Source organism: Aulonocara stuartgranti (assembly GCF_965226115.1).
Source record: "Aulonocara stuartgranti genome assembly, chromosome: 3".
Classification (NCBI taxonomy): Eukaryota; Metazoa; Chordata; class Actinopteri; order Cichliformes; family Cichlidae; genus Aulonocara; species Aulonocara stuartgranti.
This window is the reverse complement of record NC_138941.1, coordinates 4,505,738-4,529,718: the sequence shown is the minus strand read 5'-3', so window position 1 is coordinate 4,529,718 and position 23,981 is coordinate 4,505,738. Positions and strand designations below refer to the sequence as shown.

Here is a 23,981-nt window from a genome sequence, read left to right as displayed (position 1 = left end):
GTTCTGAAACGGGACTTTACTGGATTATTAAATACTGTAAACTCTCTGAATGCAGCTGTATTCATCAGTGGACCTGTACCGCCGGTCAGAGGAGGAGACGAGAGATTCAGCAGGTTGTTTACACTGAATAAATGGCTTATATCAGCATGTACTGACCACTCGGTGCATTTTATCAACAACTTTAATATTTTTTGGGAACGCAGGCATCTGTTTAAAGCAAATGGATTTAATTTTAACAAGTCAGGGGTGAAACTGTTCACCTCCAACTTGTTTTATTCCATACGTCATCCATATGTGCTTGGTGCCAAGGCTGAGATAAACGAGGAGTTATCTCATAAAGAGGAACAAACAGTACTCCAAGAACAGACAAAGCCCAGCAGAAACCTTGAGGAGGAGCTCCATCTGCCCCCACCCGGGAAGAGCCTCAGAAAGGAGAGACATCTGAGGCAAGAAGAGGGGTCCCTATTTGCCTCCAACTCTCTCAACAACACCAACGACCAGGACAAGGGACCACGATCTTCCCCAGTCCCCCAAACCCCTGACAGGCCATCACCCTCCTCCCCCTCCCTTTCTCCCTCCTCCCCACACCTGAAATTCACTGAGGAGATGATGGAGCGAGTCAATGCTGGGCTCAGATCTACCCCCCGGCCCAATCCCTTTTTGTCCCCCATAAACCCCCCACCAGAGCGGCCAAAGGTTCGCCATCGAGCCCCGCCCTCATCAGAGCAATCGAAGTCACATTGCCCAGCCTCGCCCCCCTTAGTTCCTCCTTACCACCTTCACGCTCTGTCTCCACAGTCTGATGTGTTTAGGGTCCGGGCTGTGAGGATTATGGCAGTGGTGACTTTTCCCAGGAGAAGCTGGGACCCTGTTTACTAGAAGGTTTTAAAATCTCTGTACTTTTAGGTGACAGAAGGAGACATGTGGCCTGGTCAAAACACAGAGAGCTGCACTCTAAAAGATCTTTAAACATAGTAAACATACCTTGTGTGCCACAGACTGCTCCCAAACACGAGGGGACAAGTAATACCTCTAAAACACTTAAGTTGGCTTTATTAAACATTAGATCTTTAGCTGGGAAAACATTTTTAATTAATGATTTAATCACTGAGCACAGCCTTGATTTTATGTTTTTAACTGAAACTTGGTTGGACCAAAGTAACAGTGGAGCTGTTCTCATCGAGACGACCCCTCCTAACTACAGTTTTATCAGTGAGGCCAGGGCGAGCAGGAGAGGAGGAGGGGTTGCTGTCTTATTTAATGAATCATTTCAATGTAAGCAGCTATCTCCTGGAAGTTTTCAGTCTTTTGAATATGTGGCTTTACAGCTGAAGGCCCCATCCAAAGTTGTGTTTCTTAATGTTTACAGGCCTCCCAAATACTGCACAGACTTTTTTAATGACCTCAGTGAACTGCTGTCTGTGATCTGTGTTGATTTTGACTGTGTAATTATTGCTGGGGATTTTAACATTCATGTGGACAACCCTCAGGACAAAGGGACTAAAGACCTGAGTAACACTCTGGGCAACTTTGGGCTGACTCAGCATGTAACAGAGGCCACACATAATAGAGGACACACTCTTGACCTACTGATCTCCAAGGGCCTGAGCATTTCAAAGGTTACTGTGTCTGATGTGGGCCTGTCTGATCATTACTGTGTTTTCTTTGAAAGTAAAATCTCAGCCCACACAAATATATCAACAACAGTGATCACAAAACGGTGTATAACTGAACACAGTAGTGCAATTTTTAACCAGGTCTTCCCATTAACACCTGACCTGTCCAGAGGGTCAGTCAATGAGCTCGTCAATAGCTTCAATGCTAACATGTTAAATGTAATGGACACTATTGCTCCCATTAAGGTGAAGGTTATCTCTGGAAGGAAAAAGTCTCCATGGAGAAACTCCACACTGGTGAAAAATGAAAAAAGAGAGTGTAGGAAAGCTGAGCGCAGATGGAGAAAAACAAACCTCCAGGTTCATTATGACATCTATAAAGAGAAACTTCACAATTTTAATTTACAACTGAGGAATGCAAGGAGGTCCTACTTCTCTGACATCATCACTAAAAACAGCCATAATGCTCGGGTCTTATTTTCTACAGTTGACAGGCTAACGAACCCTCCTGTGTCAGTGGCAGCTGAACTTCATTCGACCATGGCCTGCAATGACTTTGCCAAATTCTTCACAGAAAAAATCCAAAAAATTAGACAAGCAATTGGTACATCAACAGCAGATCCAGGATATGTACTGTGTCCACCAAAAAACTGTTTAAACACCATGAAACAGTTTCAACCTATTAACAGCAAAGACCTGGAGGACATCTTAGGTCAACTGAACTCCTCCTCCTGCTGTTTAGATGTCCTGCCAACAAGTTTTTTCAAAAAGGTCTCAAAGACTTTAGAGTCAGACCTGTTACAGATCGTCAACTTTTCTTTATTATCAGGTGTGTTTCCAGAATCACTAAAAACTGCTGTAATCAAACCTATACTGAAAAAGGACAATCTTGACAAGACACAAATGAACAACTACAGGCCGATCTAAAATCTCTCATTTTTAAGTAAGATCATTGAAAAAGCAGTTTCTCAACAGCTCAGTTACTTCTTAAAACAGAATAATTGCTACGATGCCTTCCAGTCAGGTTTTAGACAGAACCACAGCACTGAAACCGCTCTGACCAAAGTGTTTAATGACATATGTCTGAATACAGACAGTGGAAAAATGTCAGTTTTAGTTTTACTGGATCTCAGTGCAGCATTTGATACAGTTGACCACAACATATTACTCAAACGACTGGAGAACTGGGCAGGTCTTTCAGGAACTGTACTAAACTGGTTCAAAACATACTTAGAAAACAGGAAATACTTTGTATCAATAGGTAACTTCACATCTGAGCAGACAAGTATCACATGTGGAGTTCCCCAAGGTTCCATCTTGGGACCCTTTCTGTTTAACATTTACATGCTCCCACTGGCACAGATTATAAAGAACAACAAAATAAACTATCATAGCTATGCAGATGACACACAAATATATATCACAATGTCACCAGGAGACCGAGGCCCCGTACAATTTTCTCCAGCTAAACAAAAACAAAACTGAGGTAATAGTCTTTGGCGCCAAAGAAAAACGATTACAGGTCACCAGAGAACTTCAATCTATACATCTAAAAACCACAAACCAGGCGAGAAATTTGGGTGTAGTGATGGATGCAGACCTAAACTTAGAAAAACACATTAAGACAATAACAAAGTCAGCTTACTATCACCTCAAGAATATTTCAAGGATAAAAGATCTGATGTCTCAACAGGACCTGGAAAAACTAGTCCATGCATTCATCTTTAGTAGGCTTGATTACTGTAACAGCATCTTTACAGGTCTACCTAAAAAAATCAGTCAGACAACTACAGCTCATTCAGAACTCTGCTGCTTGAGTCCTCACTAAGACCAAAAAAGTGGACCACATCAGTCCAGCTCTGAGGTCTTTACACTGGCTGCCTGTCCGTCAGAGGATAGACTTTAAAGTTCTGATGCTGGTCTATAAAGCTCTGAATGGTTTAGGACCAAAATACATCAGTGACCTCCTGACTCAGTATGAACCTTCCAGATCCCTCAGGTCATCTGGATCCGGTCTTTTATCAGTTCCCAGAGTCAGAACCAGACACGGAGAAGCTGCATTCAGCTTTTATGCTCCTTATATCTGGAACAAACTCCCAGAAAGCCTCAGATCAGCTGAAACACTCAGTTTATTTAAATCCAGGTTGAAGACTCACCTGTTCTCAGCTGCATTTGAATAAAGCACCAAATCCACACTTTAAGCTTAAATTTCAAAACTTACATTTAACTACTGATTTTATCTACTGTTCTGATTTTATCTGTTTTGATTTTATATACTGTTTTGTTTGTTTGTTTGTTTGCTTGTTTTAATCAATTTTAAATCATGCTTTTTATTTGTTTTTGTTTCTAATGTCTCTGTAAAGCACTTTGAATCACCTTGTTGTTGAATTGTGCTATACAAATAAATTTGCCTTGCCTTGCCTTGCCTTTAAGCGAAACATTCTTTGTATGTGAGGAAAATGCTGTTCATCCTCTTCAGCTCTAGCGTAGACAACTGGCTTTGCCATGTTTTCATGTGTGTCTTCTTTCCGTGTGTCCGCTACTTTGAAACGCTTGGGCCCGCCACAGTTTCAAGCTGGTCATGTGACTGCATGGCCACATCTGATTGGTAAAAAAGTTACCGGAAACTCCACTGGCGGCATGTTATCTAATGTGTTAAACTAATTATTTTTTAAAAAGTAACGAGTCAAATTTTGGAAATGTAGCAGAGTAAAAGTACCGTTTCTTCTTCACAAATGTACTCAAGTAAAAGTAAAAAGTATCGTGCAAAAAGGGTACTTTAAAAGTAAATTTTTTTTCCAAAAACTTACTCAAGTAAATATAACGGAGTAAATGTAACTCGTTACTACCCACCTCTGCAGACGGGCAAGTATACAGGTATACTATGAACAAATATACATATATAAAGATGAAGCACTGTGAGGTAAACAGATCTACAGAGTGCTATGAAAATATCTACAGTAGTGGAAGCGTAGCTCTCTGAACAGACTATAACAGTGTAGGCACTATAACAGAGACTACACCATGTCAGTGTCCTAAAACTACAGCAGTAACCAACGTGGTGAATGTTGATAATGAAAGGATCATGGTCACTGGGAGGAGGAGTGTAGAAGGGTTAGGTGAGTGTGGATGGAAAGGCTCAGCGGGGACTGAGTTCAGTAGGGTGACAGCTGTGGGGAAGAAGCTGTTCCTAAACCTGCTGGTTTTAGTCTGAAGGCTCCTGTAGCGCCTCCTGGAGGGGAGGAGGAGCTGGAAGAGTTTATTGGCAGTATGAGAGGAGTCCGAGAATGATGCATACTCGGCTTAGAAATCTCTTTTTGAGCGTTGTGTGATGGAGAACTTTGCTTTGTGTAATGTTATAAATACTTGGATAATCCTCAGAGTCTCTGGACTTTTACTTAGAGATATTATATTCAGTCCTGTGGATAGTTATATATTTAAAAATATATGATCCTCTCTGGTTACTCTGGTATGAATGACTCTGAATCACTTAATGGTAAATAACACACTATTTGCAAATTTGCAAACTGTGAAAGAATTCCAGATGACAAGTCTGTAGTTCGACATACAAGTGACGACCTTTGACCTTCATCAGTTTTTATTTAATTGTGTCAGAGAAACTCAAACGTGCTCTTCATGCAGCTGAGTACATTCAGTGTTTAAAACGGAAGCTGTGCAGGTCTGAGATCAGCAGCTTTGTGAAACACCAAGCTGAGGTCCTGTTAATGCTGATATATAGTGACACAGTTACATTTCAATTTAATTCAATTTTATTCATATAGCGCCAAATCACAACAACAGTCACCTGAAGGTGCTTTATATTGTACAGTAGATCGTACAATAACAGATACAGAGAAAAACCCAACATTCATATGATACAGGGGTGATTAATCCTTTTGACTTTGTTTTTATCCATAAAACAGCTGCAGCTTTCACTACAGCACATGTGGTGCTTTAACCTTTGTACTGTTTGCATCAGTTCATTCTGCAGTTAACATGTGAACATGTTGGATGATCTGTCTGCTGTCACTGGGTGGTGCTGAGGTCTGAATCAGCTCCTGCAATCACAAAGAGAACAGAACCATCACAAACTGAAATATAAAGTTTATCTCAAATCTGAAATAGAGCTGATCCTTCTGTCCTCACACACCCAGGATCTGAAGTTCTTCTCTTACATTTCTTTAGTTCTTCAGCTCTGCTCACATACGAGCTGTTTATTTCTTAAAGCCGTATATACCAACAGATTTTCCAATATAATGTTAACCTTTGAGTTGTTGGTGCTTTGTGAATGTGAATCTGCATACATGAGCAGACGGAGCAGGTTTCAGTCCTGGTTCAGTCTGCTGCTGCACCGTGGTCACCAACATACAGAGGTATCATAACAAATATTAATGCTTTTTTCCCTCTCAAAGGATGTAAGCTGTACTGCACATGTAACTTTGTGAACTTACCTCAATAAGAATGATTCAGACTGTTTTATTTAACCTGAATATTTGAAACAAACTTAGTAAAAACAATACACAGAGTCAGTGCTAAAAATGTAATCCGAGGAAAAATGAAACACACATTTTAACTTAAGCTGCCAAGCAGAAGTATTTGGTTTGAGTACATAAATATTAGGCTTTGCTATTTAATCTGTAATTAATGATTAATGAGGGGTTACTGAAGTGCAAGCCTTTTTTAAAATATGTGTTAATATCCTTACAGATGTGGCAAAAGAGTGAAAACATGCTGCTGTTTGCACATATTGAATAATCAGCTCTGCACAGGAGCTGCAGCAGAGTGCAGCCTGTTGCTCTTACAGTGTAATACTCATAATAAAAGTACAGTAACTGTGGTTAGTTACTGACTGAGCAGCCCGGTGCGTTTCTGCTCATTTCGTTCACCTGCACGGGTTAGCTAAACAAACTTTACAAAACAAGTTTTGCCGATAGCCGAGTGCCCATCTTAGCTAGCTAGCTAAGGATGTTAGCTACAGATTAGCTTACAAACACCTTTCACTTACCAAAAATATTGTGGCGGCTCTCAGGTCCTTCTGTCAGGCAGACACTGAAGAACACCTGAGTCTGTCAGTTTGAAACAGTCGGTAAACGCTGGACCTCCTCTCAGCGTCCCCGCTCTATGTGCCGTTCAGAGATACGCAAGTTTCTTCATGACTGCGGCTGCTGCAGATATTAGGTCGTCCATGATTTCTACAGTCACTGGTCAGCAATATAATGTGCGCAAACATATGTGGCTCATATATGTGGCTCTGAAGCCCCGCCCTTCAAGCGCACCCTCAGATGCCGAAGCAGTGCCAACTAATTGAAGCTGAAAAAATAACTGTACGTGGAAAAAAACGATGTAAGTGTGAAAACCACATGAACAGTGAGTTTTTCTTTAAATTTCTATATTTATGTTTTTTCACTATCATTTCACTTTCAATACATTTGTTTCAGTTTCAATATTTCTTCAGTTTCATTTTAAGGTGGCATCGTTTTAACCTCATATGTGGGTTCAAAGTACAAAAAAGTCCAGTTGTTTCTCTGCCAAACTCCTTAGACTGGAAGTTCTCATGTTATATTAATGTCCCACAGAAAGATTAAGGCAAAGATTAGGACAGGTTACAACTCGTGAATTTCATGTACTTATCACAGTTACAAAAAAGAATCTGCCTGAAGTCTATACATCCATACGTCTCATCATACAAAGCACTGATCTCCTACCTGCTGATGGAGCTGCTTTGGCTGGCTGTTCTTTAGGTTCTTCCATCATCTTGCTATTAAAAACACGAGAAGATGATTTTACCAAAAGAAACAGTGAACACAGTCTGGGTGTCACATCATATGAATTTGTGTCATGGTTTAGTGTACGGGCCACACACACTGAAACTGATCTGTGTGAAAGAACACATCGACGACATGTGAATGTAGTGATAACCTCATCATAATAGAGGTTTTTACTTTTTCACATATTTGTTCAGTATAATGATTAAATAATCTGACAATACAAACCTAAAATACTTTGTTCCCTGTCTGCGACTTTGTGCGTCTCTGCTGTTAGTGCTTACAGGAAGTTTTAAACTTAAAATCCTTCCCCACATATGTGACTGTGGTCTCTGGGGCCATTATCCTGAAACACTGGGGCTCAGCCCTGAAAGCTTTGCTATCTTCACCTGATAACAGCAGCTGTTTAAAGTTATTGAGTTTGACAGGGAAGTGAATGTAAATGTGAGACACTGTGTGCTCACAGCTAAAGGCTGCAGTCAGCTGTGTCAGAGCGTCCAATGATCCTTTAATAAACACTCAGAGCTCCATGTTGATGAAGCTGTCATGTGTGAGCTTGTGAGGCTCCTTTAAACTGGCTCTGCTCTGTCACATGCTCACCTCTTCTTCACTGTCTCATCAATCTGCTGCACTCTTCATCTCCTCCTCTCTCTCTGCTGTCCTGTTTAAAAAAACAAACAAATCAGCGTTAGCCAATCAAACTCTGTGCAGATGCTGCAGCTACAGCTGATATGTCATTCAGCTGTTCATCAATCAGCTTCTGCTGCTGTTTATTCGGCTCTTACTCTGAACAGGTGCAGATCTAGGAAGATTTTCTTGGGGTGTCAAAATCAAAGCGTTTGTTTTTTCAAACACATGTGCAGGTGTTTATATCACATATGGTTTAAATGATTCAAATGCAGTAAGTATACATGTTTCATATATCGTCTATAACTGAATTATGTTCTGTAGCCTACATAATGAAACACTTTAGTTGCATAAAACGTGAATTTTGATTTTATGTACTGTATATGTCACAGCATCGCAGTGTGGATGTGGAGAAGAGAGGACCCAAACGCAGGACTCACAGGTGGTGAAGGCTGGTGTTTATGACAGAATGACAGAGTCTGAGATGGATGACTGACTGGAAGACCAGCTGAACAGAAACGACACATGTGGGACTGACAAAGACACTGAACTGGAGGACACTCAGGACTTACACAGGCTAATGATAATGATCAGGGTTCATACGCCTTTTTCAGGGTCAAATTCAAGCACTTCTTAAACACTTTCAAGGTCCCTTTTCAAACTTTTCCAGCACATCCCTCCCTCACCGCCAAAAAAAAATGCATGTTTCAATTCACATCACCTCAGTAAGACCATGTGAAAGTTAAGACAAATCATCCTAGGTGAACTTAAACACCTTTGTTCCCTTTTTGTTAAGAAATAGAAAAACACTCCACACAAAAATACTGCAAAAGGAAACTGTCGCCTTATATAAAGAGTGTATAAACTCAAAATGCACATGTCACTTAAAAATTAAGATGTGAACAAATCAACTTGTTAGATATTCTTCTCCTGTTGAAAAAACCCCCAAAAAGAAATAAATAAGTCTTCTCATCAGATATTGATGCTTCTTTCCTGTGTGACAGAAAATAGGAGACAGATGTTTGTTTGTTTTTTAAGTTAATTCCCAATAAAGCTGTTTTACTGCTAACTACATTGCTGTCTGTATTATTGCTGAAGTCCTAAACGATCACCTTTAAAGTAGAGCTGGGCGATATGAGATTTTTTCATATCACGATATGTTTTTTTCATTTCAGGCGATAACGATATCTATCACGATATAAGCCAAATAACTATATTTGTAAGATTTAAATGTGCCGTTGCTCACAAGTAAAATGTGAAATAATCAGCAGCTTGTTTTTATTTAAATATTTATTTCCCATAATAAGTTCAACAGGGTAGATGTACTTAAGGAACATGAGACTTTTTCAGATAAATAAAGGCAAATATTGCAAACTACACAAAAGGCAGCCGCTAAAGCGTTTAAGTTTCAAAACAGAACAAACGAAACAGACTAAATTGTCAATTCCACTTAGAAACAAAATATTAATTCTAAAAATAAATCTTAGTTTGTTTTACAGAAGAACAGACAAAACTGACTAACTTTTGTCAATATCAAATAAACTGAGAACTAAAAGGAAATTCTCAATCTCTCCTTGTTGTATAGCTGAGCTTTTCAAACAGTTTTAACAGTTACTTTAGTCTGACAAAAGCCGAATGACGAATTAGCGCTTCCAGTCAGAGACTGAGGCTACGTCCACACGTACACGGGTATTTTTGAAAACGGAGATTTTCCGTTTTCGTTTTAAAAAATAATCCCGTCCACACATAAAGGCAGAAATGAAGGAAAACGCTGCTATGAACATGCCAAAGCAGCAGGTGGAGCTAGATTCCTAACCGTGCAGAAATGTTGGCCAATCAGAAGTCTAGAAGCCTCGGTGGGAAAAAGTAAACAAAGCTGGGGCATAGAAGCAGAACCGAGTCGTATGTGTGGACGGACAGTAACTGTGTGTATATGTAAGCATTTAAACACTGCAGAGAGTAGAATTAACAGTATTGTAGAAATTCATTTCACCGAAACAATAACGTGGCGCACAGTGTGACGCATGCACCAGTTTATTGTATTTCCAGACTTGCTTTCGGCACAATTTACAGTGCATGCTACTCTGTTTTTTGTCAGACTTGAAATAGCCGAAATACCTTCACACTACGGAACTTCTATGGCTCTTCCGTTCGACAATCTCTCCGGCATTGGAACCATCATCTGGTTTCTCTTCGGTCACGCTCGGTTGATTTTTCTAGTCGGCACACTCATTTCCTCCATTACGCGCTGGCTGCTTCCCAAACAAACACACGTGCGGCTACTTAGTTTGGATTGGCTGACCTTTTTTTTTTTTTTTTTTTTTAAAGAGGACAAGAGCGGCGAGGTCTATCGCAATAGTTTAATTTTTCTATCGAGAAAAAGTTATATCGCGATACATATCGTTATCGTTCTATCGCCCAGCTCTACCTAGAAACCAGGTCAATGTGTCTGTAGGTTCAGTCATCCAGGTCATGTGATCTAAGGAGCTTGGAGAGAAAAGAGACGTCTTTAAGTTTCTGGAAGACGTTTCATCCGAGAAGCTTCTTCAGCTGTAAAACCAAACGGTGGAGAGTCCCAGATATTTAAACCTGAGAGGAAAAGAGACGCTCACCATTGATCATGTGATGAGTCACATGATCAATAGTGGGCCAACAATATAACAACAATGTAAACACTTATTTCAAGGAGGAAACTGAGAGCCTTTGCACCAGGAGCACAAACATCAGCTCCAGCAATGATCCACTGATGTGTTTTTATTCCATGTATGAATGTTGTTATTGACAGAGATGACGTTTGTGTGTCAGTGATGCAGTGACTGTTGTTGTTACCTGTACAGGCTGGTTAGACTCTATGAAACAGATCATACAGATCTCTGCATGTTAGAAGAGACTATTAAAGGTCATGAATGAGACAAAGGCAGGGAGGCGTCCTTTACAGCTAAACAGCAGAGTGAGAGAACAGCCAGCACCTCTACATTTATCACATTATACAGCACATGTATGATACTGACAGGGATGAGAAGAATTTAGTGATTCTGATCCCATCATTGATATTACTTATTGATTCTCAGTAGCTCTGCTCTGACAGTCACCACCATCACTGAGCAGCATATCAAAGACATTTGTGCACATTAACTGCATGTTGTGGCTCAAATGTTTGTGCATGTTGGAGGCATTTCCTCTTTGTTGTGATCAGTGTTGGTCATTACTCAAAACAGTCATTATTACACATATTACACAGAACACTTTGATTAAAAGTAATGGAGTACGTTACTTCATTACTCCTCATAACATTACTTTGATGTTACTGTGTAAAATGAACAAATGAGCATGTAACAACATAAAGCTGAGGTACAGCCCCACACACCAACACAGATCCTGATGAGGTCACGTGATGTTTCTCTGAGTGTTTATGAACACAAATCAAAGATGAAACAGCACAAAGACACTTCAAAGTGATTCTACTGTAGAAACATGAACAGGTAGAAACCTGCAGCCTGACTGCTCATCACTTTGTTACCTGTTCAAGTTCAGCAGCAGCAGCTCACTTTATCACGGTGCTGGTCTGGGGTCAGTGTTTACTCAGCTTTAACTAGTGATGTGACGTTCTGTATCGAGGCTTCGAAGCGTGTGTCGAGTAATGGAGGGGGCGTTTCCGCGAAGCGCGTATCCAGGCTTGCTTCATTTATGGGAGGAGCTGAAAATGATGACGTCCGAAGCCTCGCTGCCCGGCTGTACCACGTGACTGGTTCAGGAAGCGGTTCGAACTTTGCCGCGAGCTATGACAGCGATATAAACCCCTCAGACAAAATGTGGGCGTTTGATGGAGAGTTGCGGTTAGTGAGAGTTAGAGACAGTTTAGAAAAAAAAAATCGCCTACGACCTGCCACAGTGGAGAAACTGTTTCTTTTTAACAAAAACCAATGATGTGTCCCCTAAACACTAATCACTGTCCTTGCCTCAATGTTACAAAAGCACAACCACTGTCCACACCTCACCTCACAGTATATGATCATTTCCATTTTAGGCATTTCCAAATAATCATGTTCCATACTGCCAGTATAAATATACACAGTACACTGCATCACTACAATATACATGTTTTACACACTCCTTTTGTTGTTGACATTTACAGGCTGTGTGCAAAAAGGCCACACTCTTCAAATTCATCAGCTGCTCTGCTATCAGTCCACTAGGTGGAGCCTGAAGCACACACGATGCATTCACTGACACACACTGAGTCACTGTGACTGGAAGCTTCAGTCAGTCCAACACGTGTGAACATTTTAAACCTTTCAGTTGATGGACTACTTTTAATTAACTGCTTTAGCCCACTTACAATGAAAATTTAAAAAAATCTTGTTCATGACGTGTGTAGTATGTTAACACTATTGGAAGGAAAAAAAAAACTTGAACTCCAATTTTGAAAACACAACTTTCTTTTTTTTTTTATAAAGCTCTGACTTGTATTATGAGTCTGTGGTCTGGGAGAGAGTCTGTAACTCTGTCTGCAACATACAGTAAATAATGACCAATGTTGGTGATAGAGGATTTTTATTATGCAATATGATCAAGTATAATCAAATGTGCTTTATATTCAAATACAATATAATCAAGTGTGTTTTATTTTCTAGTGTTCATATATTTTCACGTAACTGAGTCTATTTGTTAACACAAACGCAATGTATTCGTTTTTAGTATCTGTGATGTCAGATAAGCATGATAAACTTCTGTATTCTTTACCCCAGTCTGAAAGGTCAGACAGGTTGAGATAATGCCTGAACTCTCCTCCTGTAACTGAAAAGAGGAAGTACTATGTAATCAGTTTCTTACCCTATAAATAAAGGAACAAGACATGCATTCTGTGTGTGTGATTTTGCTGAGAGGCACACACCCATGCGCATGTCTTAAAACTCTCTGATTTGGTCTGCAAGTGTCTTATTTTCTCTTACTTGTGAAAATAAATGTCAAAACCCCTGACAGTTGGGCAGTTAATTATATAGTTACTTCTTCAAAAAAGTAACTGAGTTATGCAAACAAAGTTTTTTGCAGCTGTTTACCTAAAAATGCAGCCAAGGTGTTTTTTTAAAATAAACATTTCAAACTATTTACAGAACAATCAGCTGTTCTGCATCAGATCTGATGCCACACAAATTATTTGTGCCGCTCCAAAAAATAATTCCTGTCCACTATGAGATGAAGGAGAACAACAGCCTGATACCTGCAGGCCTGACAGCAGCAGATGTGTCACTGCTGTAACACCTGTAACACTCAGCAGTCGCCTCATTGTTCTGACACACACAACAACACTATTGACTACACTACACACTAACTACACACTAACTACACACTAACTACACACTAACTACACAAGATTTGCTCTAAACGCCTCAAATCTCTCACATCTCAAACACGCCGTCACTCCGTTTCTTAACAACTAAATGCCATGTTTTGATTGGTTTACTTTAATTTCAATTCAGGTTAGAATTCTTTTTGTGTGCGCAACACAGATTTTCTCTGCGCAGAGACCGTGCCAACAGTGCGCAATTCAGAATCAGAATCAGAATCAGAAAGGGGTTTATTGCCAAATGTTGAGCAGGTTTACAACATTAGGAAATTGCTGCGGTGCTTCAGTGCAATCAAACTGTCATAAATTGCGCTTAAATAGACATGAAAAAAATAAAAGTAGGAATAAGAATTAAAAGTGCTACGTAGAAAGATATGTGCATGAGATATACATGAGATATATACATGAGAATAAGAATTAAGAGTGCTGCGTAGAAAGATATGTACATGAGTGCAGGTGGTGATCAGTGCAAACATGGAATGATGCAGTGACACAGCGTAGGGTCATGTGTTAGTGGTGGGAACAGTCATACGGTTATTGTTCATGTGTCCAACAGCAGAGGGGAAGAAACTGTTCTTATGGCGAGAGGTTCTGGTGCGAATGGACCGAAGCCTCCTGCCTGAGGGGAGCAGGTCAAACAGACTGTGTCCAGGGTGAGAAGGGTCAGCTGAGATCCGAGCTGCACGCCGCAGTGTCCTGGAGGTGTACAGGTCCTGCAGAGATGGGAGTCTGCAGCCAATCACCTTCTCAGCAGAGCGCACAACACGCTGCAGTCTCTGTTTGTCCCTGATAGTGGCTCCAGCGTACCACACGGTGATGGAGGAGGTGAGGATGGACTCGATGATTGCAGTGTAGAACTGCATCATCGTCCGTGTTGGCAGGTTGAATTGCGCACTTGCGCAGCTTAGAGGGAACATTGCTCACAAGGTGACTACCAATAAAAATGAGTGTGCTTCACTGTCAGAGCTACGGTGATTCAACCAGTAGGTCGAATGACTTGATAATAAAAATGTTTATTTGATGCTTTGCATTGAGGCGCATTGTTGAATTTGCAGGGACACAATAACCACAGATCAGTTGTTCAAACCACTACAGTAGGGAGCCATGTTATGAATAATAATAATACTAATAATAATGTTAATTTAAGTAATTGTTTTTGACTGAACATCACATATAATGTAACAAGCAGAAAATTCAGGTTAAGTGCATTATCAGCATTTGGAGGAGCTCCTTATCCTTCACTGCTCACCTCTTACAAAGTGTTCACACAGTTTGCTAGCTTCTTTCAGCCTGCTAGCTATGCTAACAAGTCTACTACACACACTTGACTCGGTCACATGACAGACAGCAGAGATAGCTGCTCTGCTAGCTAAGCTAACTCATGTTAAAGGTCAAAGAAATGAGGCGATGCTGCTGGGAGTTACGTCACAGACTAGCAGAATTTAGTTATTCAGCATAATATTTAATCCTTATTATCTCCTCCTCTCACCTCTGTTTACATCTAAAAACAAGAAAATTTAGCCAACAGTTTATTAGCTTTGGTGAAATTATAAACAGGCATCAGCGCGGTCACCTATACTGTCCTTTAATGCTAGAGCAGCAGGAACACCAGTTAATCTAAAATCTCCTTTTCTCTCTGAAACAAAGTGACAGCAGGCTGAGTCAAAGACAGAAACCTTATTTAAACACCAAATATTCACTTCCTGATCCAGGATTCAAAGAGGACGTTGGACTTACTCTGCTTCTTCCAATGAACGTCTTCACTCTGCAGCTCTCTGCTGTCTGGACCAGGTCTGTGTAGAAACAGAGAAAATCCTCTGCTTCTTCTCCGTCAGCAGTCGTCTGTGTCTGCAGGCTGCGTCACATTAAACACTTCACACCAGCAAAGACTCTGAAGCTCACAGGTCAAAGGTCAGCTGCTGCACCCAGTTATGAGTTTAAATGAATCATTAATCATGATCTTTTCCCTCTCAGCACTTTCACTTGGCCTTGGAGTGTTTTGACGGAGCTACACTGTATGTTTCAAATGTTGTAAATAAATTGGGAGTTAGGGCTGGGCAATATGGCCTAAAATCCATATCGCGGTATAATTTGAAGCATGTGCGGTAACAATATATATCGCGATATATTCTTTTCTTCTGTATAACATATTTTCCACACTATAAGGACTTACAATCCTTTAATTTTCTCAAAAATCAAGAGTGTGTCTTATGTATGAATTCTGGTTGTGCTTACTGACCTCGAACCGATTTGGGCGTGCAGAAATCTGTTAAAAATGTTTTAGTAGAACTTTGGTAAGCTACGAAGCCGCATTGCTTGATGGATTGTCAGAGCATTACGGCTGCCGTGGTGAGGAGCTTCGCGGAGTAATCTGGGTCTAAAACTCTGTCCGCTTCAGGTCCCAAAGTCAAACGAACACTAAGAGTTAAAAACGGTCTAAATTCTTTCATCTTTAATAAAATCATCAGCGTTGCTGCTTTACCAGGTGTAACAATTAAGTTTAACATCCATGAAAACAGAATTTATTAAATTTAACGGAGTTAGAAGTTAACAGGAAGTCAGCTCGCTAGTTTACACCTAAACATTTCATACCATGTTCTGACTGAGAGATTTTTGAAACTAATTCAAACAGCTCTGCTATCACTTCCAGCATAAATGAAGACAGAAAACTAAACAGCAGTGGTGTTTGCAGGGTTACTGAAGTTGGACTACCTGGTATATAATGTTGTGCTACGTGATTGCTAGCGACACAGCTATGTTAGCATAACATTAGCACAGTGAAGCTGGAGGATGAACGCCAACTTTTTTTCCACTCGATAAAAGTTAACGTGAGTGATTCTGGTGGTCAGGGACAAATGCAGTCGCATAGCAGGATGCTGTACACGGGCCAAACTTCAGTCAGGAGAACAACTGAAATCATCCATCCACAATACGAGGTTAGTTATGATTCGTCTCGGAACTGAGGACGCCATCATCTACCTGCTCAATCGTGTCTACACCCATCTGGACCAGCCGGCGAGCACTGTGAGGGTCATGTTTTTTGACTTTTCCAGTGCTTTCAACACCATCAGGCCGACCCTCCTGGGTGATAAGTTAGCAGCGATGCAGGTGGATGCTTCTCTGGTGTCCTGGATTGTTGATTACCTGACAGGAAGACCACAATATGTACGTCTCCCACAGTGTGTGTCTGACAAGGTGATCAGCAACACAGGGGCACCACAGGGGACTGTCCTCTCCCCCTTCCTCTTCACCCTCTACACCACAGACTTCAGCCACTGCACAGAGACCTGCCATCTTCAGAAGTTTTCTGATGACTCTGCGGTGGTTGGATGCATCAGCAGGGATGATGAGACAGAGTACCGGGCTGTGGTCGACTCCTTTGTCACGTGGTGTGAGCAGAATCATCTGCAGCTCAACGTGGCAAAGACCAAGGAACTGATCGTGGACTTCAGGAAGACCAGGAAACACTTGACCCCTGTTTCAATCCAGGGGGTCAGTGTTGACATTGTGGAGGACTATAAATACCTTGGAGTACACATTGACAATAAACTGGACTGGGCTAAAAACACCACAGCACTTTACAGGAAGGGCCAGAGTCGTCTCTATTTTTTGAGGCGACTGAGGTCCTTCAACATCTGCCAGAAAATGCTGAGGATTTTCTATGAGTCTGTTGTGGCCAGTGCGATCCTCTATGCTGTTGCATGCTGGGGGAGCAGGCTGAGGGTCGCAGATGCCAACAGACTTAATAAACTAATCCGTAAGGCCAGCAATGTTGTGGGGATGGAGCTGGACTCCCTCAAGGTGGTGTCGGAGAGGCGGATGCTGTCCAAGATAAAGACAATGTTGGATAACACCTCCCACCCACTCCATGACATGCTGGTCAGTCACAGGAGCACGTTCAGTGAGAGACTGAGGTTACCGAAAAGCACCACTGAACGACACAGTAAATCATTCCTGCCTGCCTGTCTGTCTTGTCTTAATGTTGGTTTAAAATGGAGCACTGTAACAAAAAATAATTTCCCCCAGGGATCAATAAAGTATTCTGATTCTGATTCTGATTAATATACTGCAACAACATGGGAATAGAGCAGCTGCGAGAGAATTCAACATTAATGAATCAATGGAAGTGGAGGAAGTGCAGTTTTTGGCTTTCCCCGTATTTCAAAAGTGCTTTATCTCTTTGTTATGACTGTCGCCCGCCATAATTTGCAGATGATAATGGTTGGTCGTGTCCAAATTCATGGGCTGCATCCTCCTGAGGCCGCATTTGTAGACCGATTACGTCACAGCGACGCGCCGAAGGCTGTCCAAATTCGTAGACTCCTCCGAATGCAGCCGACAAATGCGTCCTCCTTTTCCCCGAATTTGAAGGATGGGTCGGGTGTGTCCTTCGTGGCCTACCATATCCCAGAATTCATAGCGCGGCCCAGCCAAACTCCAGTTTCCAACAATGGCGGCCGCTACTAAGTTTTAAAATTACTCATACTAATCTTTCTGTGTCACAAAATAAACTTTTAACATATTTTCATGAGAGAAAGTAGCTGTGTAAACATCAAATATCTGCTCGGTTTATCAAGGTATCGCATATTTGCAAAAGTGCTTCGACGTTTTCGGAGACGTCTGCTACCCAGCTAGCCGGGAGCTCGAGGGTTACTGATGCGGCCGAGAACGGCACAACTCCCGGCACATCATTTTCAGATCACCGCGGACTATCGCTGCTCGATTTAAACGTAATGTATAAGTCACTTAGACAACCTAAAAATTTTATTGTTGGGCTTTTTTTCAGTGTTTTGTTTCTTCGTGAGTAAATCGGTTTGGCTAAGATTAAAGTTATTAGATTAGATTAGATAAAATAAAACTTTATTAATCCCCCGGGTGGGTTCCTCCTTGGTTTTTACACAGCTGACTAAACGTGAAACAGAAAACTGATTAAACAGAAGTATGAGACAGTCGAGAATTTACGCCAGTGTCCTGTTATATTTTAGATAGCAAGGAGCAGACGGCTGAGTTTATTAAACTCCACCGAGACAGCGGTGACGCTAATCTGAAGGCTAGACCGTCCAATTTCACGGCCGTTTACTTCCGGCCTACTCGACCTTCTGAGGACCCGGCCCACGTAGACCGCGAAGGCCGGGTCCTCAGGAGGATGCAGCCCATGAATTTGGACACGACCAGCGTAGCCGCTGCGATGCTTTAGACCAAAAAAGGCACAGCTTGATGACATCATCAACATGCGCTATCGCGATAGAGCGATATATATATATATATATTAGGGGTGCAACGATATTCGTATCGATATTGAACCGTTCAATACAGTGCTTTCGGTTCGGTACGCATATGTATCGAACAATACAATTTTTTTCAATTTTTTTATTTTTATTTTTTTTTTTTTTTGTGTCCCGTTTGGATCTATAGCCATCAGAATTGTTGTCTTGAGGCCAAGAAAGATGCCAAGAGGATTTATTTTAAGTGGATCATCATATTGGTCCATTTGATTGACCTTTATTATAATTATGAATTTATTTTATTTTCAGTTGCAAACGGGACAGACATGACTGTGGGATAGGACAGGGGGAAAGAATGAAAGAAAGAGGGGGAGAGAAAGAAAGAAAACCAAAGGGGAGAAAAAAAAAGAACAATACAAAATTTGTAATTTATTTTATCAACTTTCCTTCTGACGATGCTGTCTGTGTTGAGCGCTCAGTGAATCTGCATTTGACTACTCCGCCTAGGCTCGAGAGTGCAGCCTAGGCAGAGTAGTCGAACGCAGATTCACTGAGCACTCAACACAGACAGCATGGTCAGAAGGAAGAGCGCAGGGCAAGCTAGCGAGACAGAAGTGGACCTCCCCACCCTCATTCAGATCTGGCGTTTGGAATTATTTTGGTTTTCATGTGACGTATGACCCTGAAGGTAAGCGAGTCATGGACTAAAGTAAAACAGTATGTTGGATGTGCCATGCAATGCTCAATTACATGGGTGGGAGCTAGTGTGTTAGCGCAGTTAGCTCGTTAACGTGTTGGCCGTCTAGCCCCTCTGTATAGGGTAGCTCGTTAATGGAGATTTGCCGTGTTGTGGCGTTAAGGTTATTTCAACGAGATTAACCTGAAAGCACTAGTGGGAACACAACGAATATGACTGCACATTTACACCGACATCATCCTAGTGCAAAGACAAAAACAAGCATGCATGCTACAAACTTTAGCCGAGTCATTTAGACAGCTGTTAGCACAGGATTCTCCTTATGGAGACCTGATATGTTTAATATGCTGCTGAGAATATAGCCCAGAAGAAGCGTATAGTATAGCTTTTATTTTGGAAAGAGACATTTCTCTGTAATAAACTCTCTTTTCCAAAGATGAGTGATTCCTCAATCAGATACAGGGCTCGCAATATCGCTAGCCCGACGTCCCGGGGCTATCTCTCCCCTGCCTGTCGGGCTATTGTAGGAAGGAAAAATATATGTCAATGCTTTTGCATTCTTTCAGAAATGTAGCTGGGTAATTATGTCATTGGGTGAGCCACTGTCAATATGTGACATATTGAAATCCTGTTTGAATTTGCGCTTGTTTTTTTGCTTTCACTTTGCAATCGTGCGAACTGTGTATAGAGAGCGACAGCACTGATCTGTGAGTGATGATAATTTGTGCACCAATTCCTCTGACATCGTCTTATTAATTGTTAGCTTACTATGCAAACATGACAAGTGAAATCTCCCGCAGCTTAAACATGTGAGAGGTTGATCGCGCAGAGAATCGCTGAGCTTATGTGAGTGCGGCAGGATATATATTTCACTACGATGACCTGGATGATTGAGAACCTTCACAGACAGATATATATTTTAGTTCTGCTGAGCCAAATAAGACAGGTCAGGGTGAAGAAGTGACAGCCAAAGAAAAGCTTACCACAAAACGGAGAAGTTATGACAAATCAGACTATAAGGCAAAAAGAAAGTGCAGCTTTATGGTTTCATGGACAAAAGAATTTCTGTGGCTGCAATATGACGAGCTAAAAAACAACACGCACAAGGGTTAGGGTTAAATTTAAAAACTGTACTTTTGTGTTAAAATATATATTTATAATTTTAATAAATGACAAATTAAAAAGGCATGAACATTTTTTTTGTATCGAAAAAATATCGAACCGTGACACCAAAGTATCGAACCGAACCGTGAATTTTGTGTATCGTTGCACCCCTAATATATATATATTTATTTTTTTTATTTTTATTTTTTTTTATTAGTAATATAAACATACAAACAAAATGCACCATATATTACAGATTCAGAGAATAGACCTTTCTTACATATTAGGAACTTTCATGCATAGTGAAAATAAAATACAAAGATGGGGTCACATAATTCAACAAATTATTAACTCACTAAATCAAAATCTTCTATAAAGGAAATAAAAGAAGCAGCCTTTTTCTTCTTAACTAAAGTCAAAGATTTAACCAACAGGTTTAAGTCGTTTTTCCAGTAAGCTAGTGTTGGTTTAGTCTTAAAAAAACGACATTTATGTATAAAATGCTTGCACAAGATTAATAACACATTAACACCATAATTAGCTTTCTTTTCTTTCAAAAACACTCCAAACATTATCATATTTAGGGTAAATGGGGTAATTTGAATCCCCTTGGAATAAAGCCAGGTATGAAAATCCAACCAAAATATTTGTATAAAATTGCACAAAAAGAATAGATGATCCAAATCCTCCTCTTCTGTTTCACAAAATGCACAATTACCTGTTTCTATTTTGAATCTATCACTAAGGAGTCTATTTGTCGGGTAAATTTTATTCAAGATTTTAAATTGGACTTCTTTCCCTTTAGGAGGGATAGGGAAGGTGATATAATCAGTTCTTATTTTTTCAATTTCTTTCCTTTGGAAATCTTTTAATATGTAATTACGTCTAAGTAAATTTGGAGAATAAAGACTCCTTAATGAAGATCTAAGAAACTTATTGTTGCATTTAACATCACAAAATCGAATACCATCTATATATAATTGCCTTAACTTGGGGGAGATGTCAGAATATATTATATCATTTACAACTATGTTTTTAAGTGACAATGGAATGGATTTTATAACCCGATTAAATTTACTTTTAGAACATTGGATATTAAACTTCTGGCAAAAATCTTGATGTCCTAGAACATGTCCTTCCTCATCTACAAAATGGGCAATTGCCCAAACACCTTTTGATAACCAATCTTGAATAAAAATAGATTTTCTGTTTATCAGCATATATCTATTGTTCCAAATTGGGCTATTATGTGGAGTGAAATTATGTTTAAATAACATTTTCCAATAAAGAAGGACCTGTTTATGGAATTCAGAGAGTTTAGCAGGTAGCTTAGTAATTTCAAAGGCACACTTTAGGAGAAAGTCGATACCCCCCAGTGTGTTGAAGACCTTATTTGGTATAAAAAACCAAATGGAGTGTGGATTATTTAGGAAGGATTTTAACCATTTAAGTTTCAAAACACCATTCATTACATCAAAATCAATTGCGTTTCCACCGCCTTCAATGTATGGTTTAACCAAATCATCTTTAGATATATAATGGCACTTATTCCTCCAAATAAAATTAAAATTCAAGCCATTAATTGTCTTAATAACTTTATTCGATATTGATAAAGAGTAAGCTGGATATATAAATCTAGATAAACTATCCATTTTGGTTAATAATATTCTTCCAAAAATTGTGATGTCTCTCTGTAACCATTTATTTAAGATTGTCTTACATTTGTCAACATTATCTAAAATATTTACTTTTTCTAAGACTTTGTGATCTTTTGAAATTGTGATGCCCAAATATTTTACCTCCTTCTTCACCTTTATATCGTACAGTAATTGTGAATTACACTCTTTTAATGCCAATAATTCACATTTATTTAAATTTAACTTTAAGCCTGAAGCTTTTGAGAATGTAGTGATTATTTGTTTTACCAGGGGGATCTGATGTTCATTTTTTAAGAAAAGAGTAGTGTCATCTGCAAGTTGACTAATTATTAAAAGATTATCCATAATCTCAATTCCAACAACGCTGCTGTTTTTAATTAGAATTGCGAGCATCTCCACAACCATTATGAACAACAACGGAGAGCTTCCACACCCTTGCCTAATTCCTCTTTTAACGCTAAACCTTTTACCAGTGCCATAGCCTAATGACACAGAGCTATTTATATCATTATACAGTATATCTACACTGAACAAAAATATAAACGCAACACTTTTGTTACTGCTCCCATTCCCCATGGGTTGGACGTAGAGACCTAAAATTCATTCCAGATACACAATATAACCATCCCTCCCAAACAGTGGTCACAAATCAGTCCAAATGTGTGGTAGTGGGCACATCTGCTATATTAAGATAATCCATCCCACCTCACAGGTGTGCCACATCAGGATGCTGATCTGACATCATGAGTAGTGCACAGGTGTACCTCAGACTGCCCACAACAAAAGGCCACCCTGGAATGTGCAGTTTTTTGCGCTATTGGGGGTCTGGGGACCCAGAACCGGTCAGTATCTGGTGTGACCACCATTTGCCTCATGCAGTGCAACACATCGTCGCATGGAGTCTATCAGATTGGCAATTGTGGCCTGTGGAATGTTGGTCCACTCCACTTCAATGGCTGTGCGAGGTTGTTGGATATTCGTGGGAACTGGTACACGCTGTCGTAAACGCCGGTCAAGCACATCCCGAACATGCTCAGTGGGTGACATGTCCGGTGAGTATGCTGGCCATGCAAGAACTGGGACATTCTCAGCTGCCATCTGCCCTGAACAATGTGAACCATGATTCATCCGTGAAGTGCACACCTCTCCAACGTGCCAGACGCCATCGAATGTGAGCATTTGCCCACACAAGTCTGTTACGGCGACGAGCTGGAGTCAGGTCAAGACCCCGATGAGGACGACGGGCATGCAGTTGAGCGTCCCTGAGACGGTTTCTGACAGTTTGTGCAGAAATTGTTTGGTTGTGCAAACCAATTGTTCCAGCAGCTGTCTGGGTGGCTGGTCTCAGACGATCTTGGAGGTGAACCTGCTGGATGTGGAGGTCCTGGGCTGGTGTGGTTACACGAGGTCTGCGGTTGTGAGGCCGGTTGGATGTGCTGCCATATTCTCTGAAACGCCTGTGGAGACGGCTTATGGTTGAGAAATGAACATTCAATGCACGGGCGACAGATCTGGTTGACATTCCTGCTGTCAGCATGCCAGTTGCACGCTCCCTCATTGCTTGTGGCATCTGTGGCATTTTGCTGTGAGACAAAACTGCACATTCCAGGGTGGCCTTTTGTTGTGGGCAGTCTGAGGTACACCTGTGCACTACTCATGATGTCAGATCAGCATCCTGATGTGGCACACCTGTGAGGTGGGATGGATTATCTCAATATAGCAGATGTGCCCACTACCACACATTTGGACTGATTTGTGACCACTGTTTGGGAGGGATGGTTATATTGTGTATCTGGAATGAATTTTAGGTCTCTACGTCCATCCCATGGGGAATGGGAGCAAAAACAAAAGTGTTGCGTTTATATTTTTGTTCAGTGTATTATCTTCCTAAATTTATCCCCAAATCCAAATCGAGTTAGTGTTTCTAAAATAAAAGGATGTT

At 40.6% G+C, this 23,981-nt stretch overlaps 1 protein-coding gene across 4 annotated transcripts in view; it reads right to left on the bottom strand.

Annotated features, from left to right (window-relative positions):
• Positions 1 to 23,981, bottom strand: part of LOC309702243 (protein NLRC3-like) — a 237,265-nt gene that overhangs the window by 5,663 nt on the left and 207,621 nt on the right. For 3 of the 4 annotated variants that reach the window (XM_082526789.1, XM_082526787.1, XM_082526786.1), the window contains exons 2-3: positions 7,982 to 8,042; positions 7,322 to 7,374 (exon numbers count right to left, since the gene is read on the bottom strand). In XM_082526789.1, the coding sequence (XP_082382915.1) occupies positions 7,322 to 7,370 (49 nt within the window). In that variant the 5' untranslated portion in view covers positions 7,371 to 7,374; positions 7,982 to 8,042. Of the gene's footprint in view, positions 1 to 7,321; positions 7,375 to 7,981; positions 8,043 to 15,092; positions 15,275 to 23,981 lie in introns of those variants that run through there. The other variant, XM_082526788.1, reaches the window with a different exon arrangement.